The 17,004-nt window shown below is 34.2% G+C and overlaps 1 protein-coding gene across 2 annotated transcripts in view; it reads right to left on the reverse strand.

The window, feature by feature from the left end:
- LOC142348835 (uncharacterized) overlaps positions 1–17,004 on the reverse strand; it is a 199,139-nt gene that overhangs the window by 114,956 nt on the left and 67,179 nt on the right. For both annotated transcript variants that reach the window (XM_075400369.1, XM_075400368.1), the window contains exons 5-6: positions 9,939–10,040; positions 5,043–5,209 (exon numbers count right to left, since the gene is read on the reverse strand). In XM_075400369.1, the coding sequence (XP_075256484.1) occupies positions 5,043–5,209; positions 9,939–10,040 (269 nt within the window). The remainder of the gene's footprint in view (positions 1–5,042; positions 5,210–9,938; positions 10,041–17,004) is intronic.

The following is a 17,004-nucleotide window of genomic DNA, read 5'->3' on the forward strand; positions in this document are numbered from 1 at the left end:
CTACGATGCGAAATTAGTACAAGAGATTTCGACATATGAAGACGGACTTTTACTGACACTAGCCATTCCCCTAGCCTCTAGCCAGACAGTGTTCGAAGTTTATCGTGCAATAGTAATCCCTATGCCTCAGAAGGACTCCGTAGACGCCTTAAGATATGTAATAGAGGGAGAATACTTAGCAATCTCAGAAGGACAGATGGAAACCACAGTACTGACGAAAGCTCAGTATGACAACTGTCTTGGATCGCCACGATACCGAATCTGTCATGAGACAATGGAAACCCACCTTGGATTCGCCTCGTGTCTAGCAACCCTCAAGTTTCACCACACGATCTCAGCATTGAAAGTATGTGATACAGAGAAGGTTGTATTACCCAACCCAGAACGAGCACAGAACCTTGGATACGGAATTTGGCTCCTAACATCAGCTTCAAGTGATTATACCCTTAGCGAGATTGGTACGGATGAAAATGGCCGACACATCAATGTTCCTCATAAAGGTTGTAACATCTGTTTAATCACATTAAAATGTGGACATACAATGTTCAGTGACCACATTAAAATCCGAGCTGATTTACAAAGTTGTCAGTACCTTCCAGCAACGAGAATTAATGTAAAATTACCAGATCCACTTGCACACTTAATTGACTCAGTGCCTAACATAAACGACCTTCCGAAATATGATTCCAGTACTGAAGCAAACCTCGATTTATTGAAGAAAGTTAAAACCGAATTTATTTACTCGAATAGAAAGTTATCAATAGAGTCACTAGATGCTACAGCAAAGCCAATTACCACTCAAATGAAGTCATTTAAGCCAGCACTAATTGACAAACTTGAATCCTACGTTCCAATCAAACTTTCTCTCTCGCTAACAATCATTGTCTTTATCGGAAATCTAGCCCTACATATTCTCTTCATGTTCTTATACCATAAAGTAGCTTTTGTACGACGAATGGTACCAAATTTCATGAAGCTTAACGGAACCAATGTACCGCTAAACCCAGTAGTTTCTGTACCCAAACATCTGAAAGCAGATGTAGTCACTACTCTAGCAAAACAATTAAAGCAACCGCCAACAGTCATCTCCCCAGAAGAACTTGGAACCCTCAAACGACAACGACGAAATTCCATGCCTGCAACTTCTACCATATCACTCAATACCATGGACCGTTTTAACACAGACGACGAACTGGACCATCAAGCTCAACCCCGAGAGGAGAGTATTCTTTGAATTCTTGAAAGTCTTATATAGTTCGACAAGTATTATTCTTTTAACAGTTAAAAAATCCCTTCATTCATAAGTTCTAAAAATCAGTGCTTTATAAGTTCAAACTAGTACTCCAATCCACAACATAAACCAGTGCTTTAAACCATCGATTCAGTTCGACCATATTTGTTTTCCCAACACCAAGTTTAGAGCCATTATTCAAAGAAATAACCATGATTATTACCAATGCTAATTCCCACTATTCTTTTAACTTTCATTATACTTTATGTCTTCAACCTTTATTCTGAATTAGCGCACCTTTACCTCCTCTAAATGTCTCTTTGAAACCTTTAACCTTGTCTCAACCTACTTCATTTTAACCTTGCCTTCACTTAAACGTTATTTCTTTAATTTCTTTCATTATCTTTAACTTAAATGCTTTCGTTCCAAAACTCTTTTCTAAGAAAACATAAATTGGGTGGCTCCAACAAAAACATATGTATACCCTCATACTTGTGCATATTATATGTTTTATAGAAAAACTGTAAAAACCCAGTTCCTTCTCAAAATTTTCATGGAAAAATTTCATAAAGTCCGGTAGTGTCACGCCCCTATTTCGTCCCTCATAGTTACGTGATGATATTCCTTAAAATATCCATAATTAAGTGCTTTATATTAATAAATATTCATTTAGTTTCAAGGCCATATATAGCCAGTACTTCCATCTAGGCCTGTAACCCCTAATTTGTTTATGTTTATGAAAAACAACCGCAGATTGACAGTTTTACTAGCAAACACTTCAAGTGCCTAAAAGCCTCAATATTTACTTTTTTGAGTTTCTTGATGATAAATTCACATAATCAGTAAATAACTTTGTGAGAGATTATCTACTTGGTGAAGTAATTATTCTGATAAAGTAGGTGCTAATACGGAACTTGTATATGTACTTAACAAACATCAAGAGACGTACAAAAGCCGGAAATTGCCCAACTTGAAAATCAGTAAATATTTGCGAAGGACCAATACAACTCAAGGCACAGTCCTGCGGACCCAACTATCACCAGAACACCGGAGAACCAGCCTGACAATCAGTTGCCTATCATCTTATAAAAACCTGATAAAACTTGAGAAACTTCTTACTAATGTTACTGATTAATTCTCGCCTAATTAATTAAAGATTGAACTGGAAATTCTCTTGAAAAACTTCCAAGTTTGATAGACTTTGTTAAAGCAGAAACTTAGGCTAACGGGACTCAAAATACAAGGCAAACTAGTGGATATATCACGCATCCGAACCGCTCAATAAAAGGCTATTACTAGCTAATTTTATTCAAAATATATCTGCTAAAAATCGTACTGTGAAACATCAAAATAAGTCCTTGTAAAACGGCAATTATTCAAGTTAATTACTCCTCATATAAACCACAATAACACCTCGAGGAACACTATTAAAAATCAGTGCGTAACAGGAAGCAAACCATACAAATGGCGCCGCGGCTTGCGCCATGTTCGGTTACTTTAAAAAAATGACAGATACAAATAAGTTGGAGAGACCAAAGTTTGGCTACCACCATGAGCCAAAAAAGAGCTCTCTTATTATTCAGCCAGATTATGGTGCTTTATTTGAAGCCATGCGTTATTTTCAGCAAACAGGTTTGATGATTGTAACTCGAGAAGGTTATATTGGAGGCTTTATTGGCGACGAAAGTACCTTGAGAAAAATTGTTCCTGAAAAAATTCTAAAAGTGGCTGGCGACGATTTACTTTTTGAGTGCTGCAGCCGATTTATTTCCTCATGAAAATTCCTTGATTTTCAAACAATAAGTGTCACGCCCCTATTTCGTCCCTCATAGTTACGTGATTATTTTCCTTTAAATATCCATAGATAAGTGCTTTAATCTAGTTCATATTCATTTAGTTTCAAGGCCATATAAAGCCAGTAATTCCATCTAGGCCTGTAACCCCTAATTTGTTTATGTTTATGAAAAACAACTGCAGATTGACAGTTTACTGATAAACATATCAAGTGCCTAAAAGCCTCAATATTTACTTTTTTGAGTTTCTTGAAGATAAATTCGCATAATTAGTAAACAACTTCATGAGAGATTATGTACTTGGTGAAGTATTTATTCTGATAAAGTAGGTGCTAATACGGAACTTGTATATGTACTTAACAAACATCAAGAGACGTAAAAAAGCCGGAAATTGCCCAACTTGTAGATCAGTAAATATTTGCGAAGGACCAATACAACTCAAGGTACAGCCCTGCGGAACTTACGATCACCAGAACACCGGAGAACCAGCCTGACAATCAGTTGATTAATATCTTTGAAAACTTGATATAACTTGCGAACTTCTTGCTAATAATTATTGATTAATTCTTTGCTGTAATAATTAAAGATTGAACTGGAAAATCCCTATAAATTACTAAGTTAAATCAGGCTACCTTAGAAATAAAACCGCAAACGATTAAAGCTTCAAGATACAAGGCAAATTAGTGGATATATCGCACATCCGAACCGCTCAAAAAAGGCTATCACTAGCTAAATTTATCCGAAAATATATCTGCTAAAAATCGCACTGTGAAACATCTAAATAAGTCTTTGTAAAATGCTGATTATTCAAGTTAATTGCCTCTAATATTAACCTCAGAAAACACCATGAGGAACACGTAAAAATCAGTGCGTAACAATAAGCTAAGGCCGAATGGAGATTTCTAAAGAGTTTTCCCAGGTTGCGATGAATTTTTGAAATCACACGAAGACTCGATAAAAAAAATTCACTTCATCCATAACCAACATATATAATGTGAGCAACCCCCAACGAAGCCTGTTAATTTTATCAGCTAATAACGGGAGATTAGGTATTCAAAATCTAGTAGTAAAAACAAGTGAGCAGTTTGAAATGTCCAAGAAAAGATCCCTCTTCAATTCGAACTCGATCACTCGAAAAGAACCAGTAATTCGTGAACATTCAGATAAAAAGATAGCTTTACAAGCCGATCTTCTTATGAGAGTTCTCTCAAGCCCGCAAGAAATTGCCTGCTTCGGTATTCGTGTCACAGACACTGACGCAAATTCTTACAGACACAAAACCAGAGGATGTATTGGAAAGCTTCGCTGCGGAAAAAGAAGAAAATACTCTGGATTGCCAAGAGAAACATATCACTCTTACTCCATTAATTGTCAGTGTTGAAGGTAAGATGACCACGGAAATCAATAGTTTTCTCAGAAAAACAGCGGACAGGCTCGCTACTATATGCGACACTCATGAACTGGGTCAAACAGAGATACGCAATCCTTCAGGGCATCAAATCTGTGCATAAGAGGAATCAGATCTAAGTGGAGATCTTTTCGTTATGAATATGGAACTTTTCATTCGCTGAGAAAGAGAAAAATCATATCGTCGTTCCAAAAGTAATTGATATTTGCATGTATCAAGAAATGCTTTTTTGTTCGTCACTCGATCAGTGGGGGCAACAAATTTTAACGCCAATAATTTCTGATGTTTTGTCATCCGATGAATGAGAATCCAATTGACTCACCCGATAATCGGATGAATTTCGATTTAGAGGTAAAACTTTTTGGGGCGAATCTTTGCTTTTTAGATCAAGGCCAAAATACTGATAGAAGATAGGATTTAATTAACAATAAAGTGTGATTTAGCTTGATTGTATTTATGAGATAATATTATTCTTACCTGATGAAAGGGGGAGAAAACTAGCTTGGTTAATTGATTGAGAACTTAATGAATGTGTTTTATCATTTACGAGTCATGCCCAACTAAGTTTCTTAATTTAATTACTGTTTAAAAAATGTTGATTTAAACTTACTTCGTTTGGAGTAATAGACATCGTCCCTAAATTGGAAGTATCTCTTTGGCTGCAGTGACATGAAATCCTTGGACTGACTGAACACTGTAGCCCTCACTCCTCCCACGTCCTCCGGCTCCTCACCCGGCTTGGGACCAGGAAATCGAAAACCTTTCGGCCGGTCAAACCTGTACAAGGATTGCAATTTAAGCACAATGTTATAGCGCTTTCTAGGTAACTCTTACATACTGCAACTTTTATTTATCAGTAGCTTGGACAACTTCCAATCTCGCTAAAGGTGCCTCGAGCACTTCAACAGATTGAATAGTTCAACCAGAAACACAGCCGGCAGATTGCCGGAAAATAACCGCGATAGACGCTTGTGGCCTTCCATGGAAATAAAACTAAAGAAATAAGATAAACAGATTGACCACCCAGTCCTTTAATAGGCCACTAGACTTTTTGAGTTAGATTTGTACTGTCATTTTTATGAGACACAAACCCTCTATAAGGAAAAAGCCCTAAGGGCTTTTTAAAAATTAATATTCGAAATCCAAAACTCAAGACTAATACTCAAGAATCAGGGCATATAAGTTTGACACTTCTTAGATGCGCACTATTCATCTTTAACTAGTAAATGTTCGTAAAATTTAAAGTTCCATAATTGAGTTCAGAAGTCATTTTTTGAGTGAGATAATGACGTCACGCACAGAAATTTTAACTGCAAACAGTAGAAGTCAATGAAATAGAAAAGTCAATGGTCGCAAGAATGATCGAAGGGGAGGGCGAATTAAAAAAAACACTAGGTCCCCAATAATAAGCGCTATCGCTGTTTCGCGGCTATTAATAATATTACATAAAGCACATGTAACGTTAAAAAATACACCAGCGTTAATTAATAGACGATCTCGTATTTTAAATAATCTGCAACTGAGAAACATCTCGAATGTATCACAACTGTTGATGATGACTGGTGTTGTTATCTTTTTAGCACTTAAAGGTTGAAACTCACTTTTGCGAAAAAAAAACAGTGTAATGAAAAATTCACTGTCAATATAAACTCATTTTGGTCAGCTTGTAGCTCCAAAACCTTAGTTTTATCAGTTGTTTCTTTTCACAAACTTTTCATACCTAACTTAACTACGCACTCTTCCAGTAGATTTCCATGACTGCTCATTTGTCCTATTTTGTAAAAATACGGAGTTTCAAAACTTTTTCATCTCGATTGTCTAAATAATTGTTAAAAATCTGATTTTGAATTGTGAAACATTTAGTTGGAAATTGCACCAAACGATTTCTTGATAATATTTTAAACGCTGAGTGCGACGGTAAAGAAGAACAAACCAAGCCAGCAGATGGCCGGAAAACACCCGCCGTTGACGCACGTCGGGATTGATACAGAAAAAAGACGAGAGAGCAATTGACAGAAATTCTCCCTAAGTTGCAAAAATTGTTCTGATTCCATGTGCAGCTCCAGTCAGATTCCAAAACTATACTTAATTCAGCTTCTTAACTGAAAGCTATTAGGCTTAATGTCAGATAGCAATCGCTCTAATGAACTTGATAACCTATTGCACTATGACTTAATGACCGGGCTTTATCGGTTTATCCCGTTTCTTTTTATTTTGCTCGTTTGACTTTCACTGTATTCACTACATTGCGTATTTCAATGCGTGAAAGCATTTAAAACCAAATACATTCAGTTTAACCAGTGAGTGAGGTAAGTCAGAAGTCAAGCTTGAAAATGGGGGACTTATGTAAAACGAAAAACGTGATCCAAAGGGTAAAGTGAATTGAAAAACAGCAGGACAGGTCCTTAATTACAACCCAAAGAACTGAATTAACCAGTGACCTGATAATTCATCTTTTTACAGCAAAATTAAACTATTTCAGGCAACAATACCCACGACACTTTAGGCGCAAAAATAGCAAAAAATTTCGAAAAATTAGAAAAATTAGTTTTCTAAGATAGTGTTTTGCGAAACATTAACAATTTTAGCACTTTATGAAAATACTGATTCGATTAATCTTTAGAATGAGTACAAATTACAACAACTACAACAAGTAGGAATCAGCGGCAGACAACTCAAAACTCAGGCAAAACTAAGGAAAATGGAAATTAGAAATTTCATACAAATTCGTGCAGAAGAATTCGAAACAGGAAAGTCACAGTTAATAAAAAAGTTGACTAGAACGTGAAGCAGATAAATTTATCACACCGCACTAAAAGGACCATGAGAAATGTAATTTTTGAGTGAGCGACAAGACCACAAAAAAAACAAAGAATGCAAGACTAAAAAATCAACTTTCAATGTTAAAAAATGATTGTCAAAAGTAAAAATGTATTCCTATTAACTCATGCATTTAACCAGATGCACTATTTCGTCAATAGCAAACAGAAAACCTGACATATTGATAACAACTAATAATAAGACAACAAAAATACAACCAATAAAAAAAGAACTGGCTTCACTTTTTGACTACAAGTCAACGAAAGCATTAGCTACGGACGGGAAGAAATTATTTATTTCAACATATCTTCATTATCAAACAACACCTACCAGAGACCTGTCATTATTGAGAATAAGCGATTAGACAGCAACAAGTACAACAAATACATGCAAAACGCCAGAAAATTACCAACATTTTTAAAAACAATCAGCGTAAAATTAATAGAAAGTAATAGTTATGACCTCTAACGATTACCTCGATTCATTAATTCATACTTATCAACTGATGAGACTTGTCATTAATGTAACTAAGAGAAGACAACAAAGTGGCACCAAAAAATTTAAAAAATGGACAAAATTCTTGAAAACAATCAGTGTCAAAGTCAGAGCAACCAATGGCTAAAATAAAAACATAAACCGACAAATATCGGAAGAATTGCTCTTGAACGACAGGCGAGGAAATTTAATTCATGGTCTTTAGTATAGATCAATTTTTCTTTAAGGATGCAAAAAAACCTCGACCCCACCGAGATTCGAACCACTGACCTCCTAATCCATGGCCACCCGCACTAACCACTGCATTACGAGTCACTTGACTTTCCTATGCTGCAACCGATTTTATATTAACAACAAGCTTTACTTCGGAGCACTAAAGATCACTCAAAAATGATTAACGAAAGCGTGAAAAAGTCACTTGGGAAGTCAAAGAATGTTCTAGAAGAAAAGCGCAAAATTGTCAAGCAAAAAATTTGCATAAAAAAGACACACACGTTTACAATAATTGCTATGATCTGCGTTCAAGAGCAATTAAAAAGGGAATGATAACATAAATCTCTATTTATGATAACATAAATCTCTATTAATCTCTATGTCCTTAGTGCGATTAAATGAGGAGACAATAGAAAGTTCAATACATACACGAAAAACTTTATTTTTGAGAACAAATAGCTCCAAAGTCATGAAAACAGCTAACTTCGCCATTAATTAGATTCATTTATGTCTCTTTAGCAACTATCAGGACCTGTCATTAATGATATAAGGGGATAGGACAGGAGTAATATTTAAAAAAGGGGGCAAAATTTAAATATTTATTAATATTTTATGACTACACATAGTGTCGAAGTCATTAAAAATATAGATGCCCATTGATGTATTCAAGCAAATGCAAATAAGCAGAATAAGCACACATGTATCATTTCAATAGCACTACTATTAGCTGAAAACAAGTCAAATAGACGCACGTGAAAAAAATCCCTCTAAAAAACTGAAAATTTGTTCAAACACCATTTCTCACTCCACTTTAAAGCGAGTTTGGAAAAACTCACGCCTCCGACCTACTCGATTTTTATGCTCCCTTTATTGCGTCATCATGACTAAAATAACCACTCTAATTTAATTTGACTTTTCATTGACGTGAGCGCCTAAATAATAGGCTGACGGCGACTACTGTAAATGGTTAAAACAATAATTTTTAGCAAGTGTCTGACATCCAATGGCCTTTTTCTATCACAACCTATTTGATAGAAACCTAGCCTGAAATCTATGGATTGTCAAACGATTGACACAGCCTACATATTCGAATGAACCAATATTGATCTCAATCATTTTCAAAAATAGGATTAAATTTTGCAGAAAATAGTCAATTTTTTTATTACATAGGAATTCATAAAATGAATGACTGTACGTCTTGTTTAGTGGCCATTAAAGAAGTGCATTTTTACCATGATTACTAGTGGAAGAAGTGGAAATAGAGGTTCAATAAAAATAGCCGATAAATTTGAAAATAAATCATTTCTTTAGTCTTTTCAAACAAGATTTTTAAAACTTTTATGTAGACAAACGAAAACAGCAAACAATCTTTGCTTTACCGTTCTCGATTGAAAAGGCAAATTGGCCCTATAACGCAAATTTATAGATTGTCATCGTTTCGGTGAATTTTTCGCAACCTTTTTTAAACCTCATATCGCCAGTAAAAACGAAATTCGCAAAACCGATTTAGCAACTATTCTATGCAGCAAGCAAAACTATTAATGTATAATTAATTTCGTTAAAATTAAAGGAAAATAGGAGAAATATGAAATTAGTTTTACTTTCCCTTAAATTTTCAGGGAAACCCGAGATTTTTGAAACCTCATATCTTCATCAAAAAAAGAACTTTAAACTTTAAAAACGCTGTGAAAATATTCTATTATGTAGGAGCTTTCGAATGGTACTTCTCATTGTTTTCTACGATAATTAGGTGGATCAAAAATGACAGCAGGAAGACGCCAGGATAGCATTTAGTTCCTTCCCTCTTTACCTGATGTGAGAATAATAAAATAAACTGAGCGGCAGTACCGTAGAAGTGATTGTACGAAAAATTATTAATGGAGGTCATCGTTCCATTTTCTTTATTTACCAACCAATCAAAAGCTGCAAGCTCGATAGCAAGCGATTAAAATTCCCTATGATATATAGATTGTTTTACCTAGTAGTGGAAGAGACTTTGTCCTTGCTGTTCCACACTTTCAGGTCCAAGGTGTGATCAAATAGTTTATGCAGCAGTTCCTTTGTCACGGGAATCTTGTGGCTAAAAATAGATACAAACTTTTAGTAAACGAAGTTATAAATAGTATTCCAAACCTCCAAGCCACCGATCTAACCGAATGGGCATCTAGCAGAAAGAGAAAAGAGATATGAAGTCGAATGATTCTTCTCATTGCTCAGTAATAAATGCATTGCCCAGTATTGGAGATACCAAGTGAGCGCAATCAGGCTACATCGTAGATAATCCAGCGGCAATGACTGATTTATTTTGCTGATTGTTTTATTTTTTGTATTTAATTTAACTAATCAAATTGTTTGGTCTAATAAATTGAAGCATTCGGCTAGAATTCTCAATTTCTCTCATTCGGCTCAACGCCTCTTCAGAAGCACAAAAAAGTAACTAAAGCATGAACACAAAAGTTTTAAAATTTTAGATTATGCCGCCAACGCTCGAAACAAGTGTGGTTAATCAGATGGCAATTTAAAAATTAAACTCATTCGTGTGGTTCATAAAACTCGTGGTGGTGAAAATGTGATCACAAGTTATAGTCCAGTGGCTCCTTTTGTTTCATTCCATAGATCTATTACTGCTGTATCTTCTTCATTTTTGTCATTCAAGTTTATCACTAAAAATAAGAAAAATAGCTGACAGATTGCCAAAAAATAGCCGCAGTAGCTTCGCAGATCTGCAGTCTCAAAAAGATAGTCGAAGAAGAGCAAAAGTCAAAGAGCAGAACAGTTGGTAAATGCAATTTGCTGCGTAAACCGAAATCCAACCAAAGTTATGATTAAAAATGCCTCAGCAGACTAAAGCTGAATTGAGTAATGAACTTTCAAGACTTACAAACACCATCGAGGACATGCGAAAACAGTTAAAGCAAAAAAAAACGAAACCGTACAAGAACAGAAGCAATTAATCGACAAACAAGCTCAAACGATCTCAGAACAAAACCATGTTATTGAAAAACAAAAGCAGAACATTGAAAGAAAATGCAAACACGTAACAGTGTCGAAAGACTGATCAACTCCAATCGGAAGTCTGATATTTACGGGACCAAAATAGTTCGCTATTGAAAAGCTTAATGGGTCACAATATTCAAAATTGGACTAAATTTTTTGAGCCGTCGGAACCAAAAATTTTTCCGAAAATTTGTTAATAGAAACACTAACCATCTTATAATTTCAGCACATAAAAAAACACGGCAATCTGATATTTCTTATGATACTGGAATTCATTCTTATCCCTCTGCAACAATTATTGATTTGGGACAAACAATCGAACAGTATTCGTCAGGAGCAAAATTCCAATCACTCATTTTTCATGCAGGTCATAATAGTATTGATAAGTGTTTTGCGGGAGGCCGAAGCATCTCAATTATGTGAAATTATTACAGAAGAAATTAAAAAGTTGAAACCTCACTGAGTTATACTTTCTGAAATTCCACAAGTTAAAAAGGGCCATTGTGGGCGTGAATCGAATAATATTGAAAAAGAGGAGTTCAATAAGCAACTGGGAAATAATGATTTGGAGTTAAACAGAACATTTAAATGGACAAAAGTAGGGGTTTTGAAATACAACATTACAATATCGGAAAAATCTAATGATGGTGTTCACTTAAATTTGACTGGAGTACAAAAAATTGTCCAGAGTATTCCGAACCATTACCAACAACAATATTACTGTTTCACAAAACAACATTGCACGGACAAATTCAGCGTTTTTAATCAATACTTTGGTTGTGTGACTTAATCTTTTTTGTTAGCAAAAAATGAGCATTTCCAAACTAATCGTTTTTGCTTTTTTACTTAGCACTACAAATGAAAAATTTATATATTCGGTTATGTCACACAACCAAAATCATGATCATAATAATGTGTAACTTAGTTTCCGTTTTTTCGTTTTTTGAATGTTTGCAAAACTGTTTTTTACACTTCGTGCGCTTGCCCCTAAGTGGTGACACTAATCTGAACCGGGTTCGCTTCTCTCACATTCAAGAATCGGACATGCTGATAGACAGAGCTACAAAGGACTGCAAAAATCTAAACATTTTCCTCTTCAATGCACGCAGTGCAAAAATGAAGTATGGTTTATTCACTGAATTTTTGACAAATTTAACACAATAGTGACCCTAACTGAAACTTGATTGAATGAAACAGATATTTATCCAGAGAATTTGAGTCTGAAACAAAAATTTTATTCAAAATTAAGGTCATCAAAGACAGGAGTAAATAAGGGTGGTGGTGTTGCCATGGGTTTCTAGGGACATATCTTCAAAACAGCGAAATGATCTAAATATACTCAAATGAAAGCTTTTTTGAGTCCTTATGCGTAGAGATATCGGGGCTATCGGTTAACAAAATCGTAATTAATTCTTCACTGTCCAAAAAAAACTTGCGAATCTATTTCATTGACGAATTAACATCAGAAACTTCCTTGGCGTCGTCAATCAATGACGAAGTTTTGCTTTTTGGCGATTATAATCAATTATTTGAAAAAAAAATGAGAATCTACTTTATTGGATGAATTTGCGAGTAACTCTGGACTCACTTTGACACGAGCCACTAGCCAAGGCGCAACACTAAATGATCATGAGTTTTCCGGCAAAAGCCAAATTCAAGAAGTTTAAATTTTTCCCAGTCAGTTGAAATGGATCACTTGATTAATTTTTACACAACTAATTTTCTTGTTGAAGCTTAAAATAGGAAGCAAAGTTTTATAAGTAGAAACAAAAGAAAGTTCGATGCAAATAAATTTTGTCTTTATCTTGCAATTCAGGACTGGAGTAACTTATATCAATATGAAGATGGAAATAGCATGTAAAATGTTTCAGTACTATTCTAGAGTTGCACACCCCACTTAGGAACCAACCAGAAAGAAAAATTGAAAGAACCAACTAGTTTTTAACCAGAAAGAAAAATTGCCGAAGAACCTTGGCTAACAAATGAGCTGAGAGAAGAAATCACAGAAAAACAGACTTTTTAATATCTGAGAATAAAACCCATCGGAGCAAGCGCATAAAAGTTTCAAACATCCGAGAAATTTGGTCAATAGGCGTTTGAAAACAGCCCAAAACGAATTTTGCAAACAATTTTTCAATGAAATACCAACAAGTAAAGAATAATGGGGTTTCATCAAGAAAAAAAATTAGGAAAGAAAGAGAGTGTCTTTTTATAGACCAACTAGTCGATTGTTAAAGAGAAGTATTAAAAGAATTTGATATTGCAGTCTCCGGGTCCAGGCATTTTAATGCTTGGGCGATCAAGGCAGCAAAGCAATAGTGATTTTCGAGAAAAGGTACAAGAAAACATCGCTATAATTCAATTTGATGATGACACAAGTTTCCATTTTAGCAGAAAAAATGTCGTAAAATGTGTAACTGAAATACTGGAGAAAACAGATAACTATCTAAAACAAAAAACAAAATAACCAAGAGTACCCTTAAAACTAAACTCAGCATCTCCAAAGAAAATTAAAATTTTGATCCAATAGTTTTTCGGGGACAAGAAATTGAGCCAAAAAGTCACAGTAGATAATTGGTTATAATAATTGATTCTAAATTAAAATCTTATGTACAACTAAAAAAAATCCTATCAAATATGGCCACAGCGGTTAGATCCATACAACTTAGTCGTTACCAGTTACCTCTGAAAGCACGGTTGATGCTATTCAAATCCCCAGTCCTTTCTCATTTTACTTTCAGTGCTCTATTTTTTCAGAAATTTAATTTCTCTGCAATGCAGCGAATTAATCGACAAATTAATTGGGAATTAAAGTTTGCTATATGAAAAAAAGTTAGAGGGATCTAGAGATCTCTTTGAAAAATCTGACAATTTGCCTGCAGAAATTTAATAAGCCAGATGAGTTTCAAAAATTAGGAATGATATTTCATTACTGAAATCAGACGGCATTCAATTTTTTTTCTCTGAGGTAACGTCTTAATAAAAAACAACAGAACTGAAAAGCTAATTCTCCAAAAGTCTGCCAGTCGATAATTACAAAAAAGATGCATCCAAAAATGGAATAAACTTTCGCGTGAAATCTGGATTATCAAATCACGCTCACGGTTTAAACGCATGTTAAAACAGCATCTGCTCCAAGAATTCAAACTTGTACCGTTGGAAACGAACGTTGGTGACATTCAATTGACCCTATTTCTTGAATTAAAGTAATGAAAAATCCACTTCAGAGTCAAAAAACATTTTTGAGAGAAATAAGTCAGGTCGAATCAAAAAAATTAATCAAGCGGAATCAACAAAAAAAAATCGCTCGAATAATAGTGAAAAATGACGTCACACACACACACACACACACACACAATTCATTTGAAACTGCAGGAAAGAATGAACGAAAAGCAGATTTGTAGTGATTGTGACGTCATATGTTCCTAACAAGAAACAGAATATAATTCAAAGGAAAAAACGTTTAAAATCAAAACTAAGACCCCAATAATATTCGTAGTAAATATCAGTCAAAACGTTTATTTGACATTTCAAGCAAATTCTCAGTTCCGCACTATGTCCAATGACGTCATTGCAAACAAATTGAAAAATCTCAGAAAAAAAGCTAAAATCATTTTTAAACAACTGATAAAAGCAGAGCTGCTAAGAACTATAGGTCTCAGGAAAATGATTGGCTGCTACATGCTAGAAAGCGAAGAAAAAGGAGAGAAACAAAAACACAAGAAATAATTCTTGATTTTTGAAAGTTAAAAATCATATTCAATAAAAATTAAGCAGAAAAAAATACAATTCCTTATTTAGCATAAAATTATAGAGCTATCCTCTTCTATAAATTAAGAGGTAGAAACATAGTTCAAAGATTGGAATCAATGAAACATTTCGCAAAAAATGTCAAAATTGGTTATGCAAAAAAGTGCAGAATTTTAAATGCTGAACGCAAAAAAGTCATTCAATTACTAGTAAAGAAAATTATGAGGCCTGACAGTGCGCAAACAACTTCTTCGGAATTAAATCCAAACAAAAAAAATAACAAATAAAAAAAAATTGGACGGAACACTGCCAAAATCAGGCAGGCATGGGTTCAATTCGACAAAAACAAAGATACCTCAAGTTATAAAGAGTTTTTCAATGCATGAAACATCAAAGTTGAATTGCCATATGCACTAATTTATGAAAAACCGCTTTAAGATCCAAAAATGAAGAAAATAATTTAGAGACAAAAATGTTTCACCTTTTTCATCTTTGTCATTCAAGTTCATCAATAAAAACATAGCTCACAGATTCCCAGAAAATAGCCGAAATAGCTTTGCAGATATGCAGTCTGAAAAAGATAGAAGCATAGCAAAAAATAATTTCCTTTCTATAAACGCTGAGAAGTTATATTTTGATTATGAAACTGTATAACTTTTTACTGCTTCTAATAGCTGCCCTAAGATATCGTTCATTTAGCCTGGTTCACATTCAATTGACCTTATCTCCTTGAATTAAAGTAATGAAGAGTTCATTTCATTGTCAAAGTAATTTTTGAGAGAAATAAGTCAGGTAGACTCGAAAATTCAATCACGCTAATCAACAAAAAAATCGCCCGGATAATAGTGAAAAATGACGCCACACACAATTCAGTTGAAATTGCACGAACGAATGAACAAAAAGCAGTATTGAAGTGATTATGACGTCATATGGTCCTAACAAGAAACAAAATATAATTCAAAGGAAAAAAACATTTTAAATCAAAAACAAGACCCCAAAAATATTCGTAGAAATTAAATATCAGTCAAAATGTTTAATTGACATTTCAGGCAAATTCTCAGAGCCGCACTATGTCCAATGAAGCAATTTGCAAACCAATTGAAAAATCTCAGAAAAAAGCTTACATCTTTATTTCAAAACAACTGATAAACGCAAGGCTGCTGAGAACTATAGGTCTCAGGAAAATGATCGGCTGCTACATGCTAGAATGCGAAAAAAAGAGAAGCAAAAACACAAGAAATAATTCTTGATTTTTGAAAGTTGAAAATCATATTCAATAAAAATTAAGCAGAAAAAAATACAATTCCTTATTTAGCATAAAAAATATAGAGCTATCGTCCTCTATAGTTTCAGAGGTAGAAATATAGTTCAAAAATAAAAAAAAAACAATGAAAATTTCGCAAAAAATTGTCAAAAACCTCAAAATTGCTTTTGCAAAAAAAATTGCAAAACTTTAAATGCAACTGAACTGAACGCAACTTTTAAATTTGAACTGAACGCAACAAAATCATTCAATTTTTAAAACAATTATGATGCCTGACAGTGCGCAAACAGCTTTTTAGGAATTAAATCCAAAAACAAACTAACAAAACGAAGAAATTGGACGAAACACTGCCAAAAACAGGCAAGCATGTTTGCAATTCTATAAAACAAAACCGTTGTAAAGAGTTATTCAATGCATGAAATATCAAAGTTAAATTGCCATATGCACTGATTTCTGAAAAAAATCCGCTTTAAAATCCAAAAACGAAGAACTTAATTTAGAGCCGAAATGCTGTATCTCGTTGATTTTTTCTCATTCAAGTTCATCACTAGGAACCATAGCTGCCAGATTGCCGAAAATAGCCGAAATAGCTTTGCAGATCTCAAGATAGAAATTTCTTTTCTATAAAAACTGAGACGTTATATTTTGATTATGAACCTGTATAACTTATAACTGCTTCTATTAGCTGCCCTCAAAAAAACCTTCAATTAGCGTCACTCACGTTCAATTGACCTTATCTCCTTGAATTAAAGTCAAGAAAAATCCATTTGAGAGTCAAAAAACATTTTTGAGAGAAATAAGTCAGGTCGAATCAAAATAGTTAATTATGCGGAATCAACAAAAAAATCGCTCGAATAATAGTGAAAAATGACGTCACACACAAAATTCAGTTGAAATTGCACGAACGAAAGAAAAAGCAGATTTGAAGTGATTATGACGTCATATGTTCCTAAAAAGAAATAGAATATAATTCAAAGGAAAAAACGTTTAAAATCAAAACTAAGACCCCAATAATATTCGTAGTAATTATCAG

This window comes from Convolutriloba macropyga, chromosome 10, assembly GCF_964194025.1.
Source record: "Convolutriloba macropyga chromosome 10, txConMacr16.3, whole genome shotgun sequence".
NCBI lineage: Eukaryota > Metazoa > Xenacoelomorpha > Acoela > Convolutidae > Convolutriloba > Convolutriloba macropyga.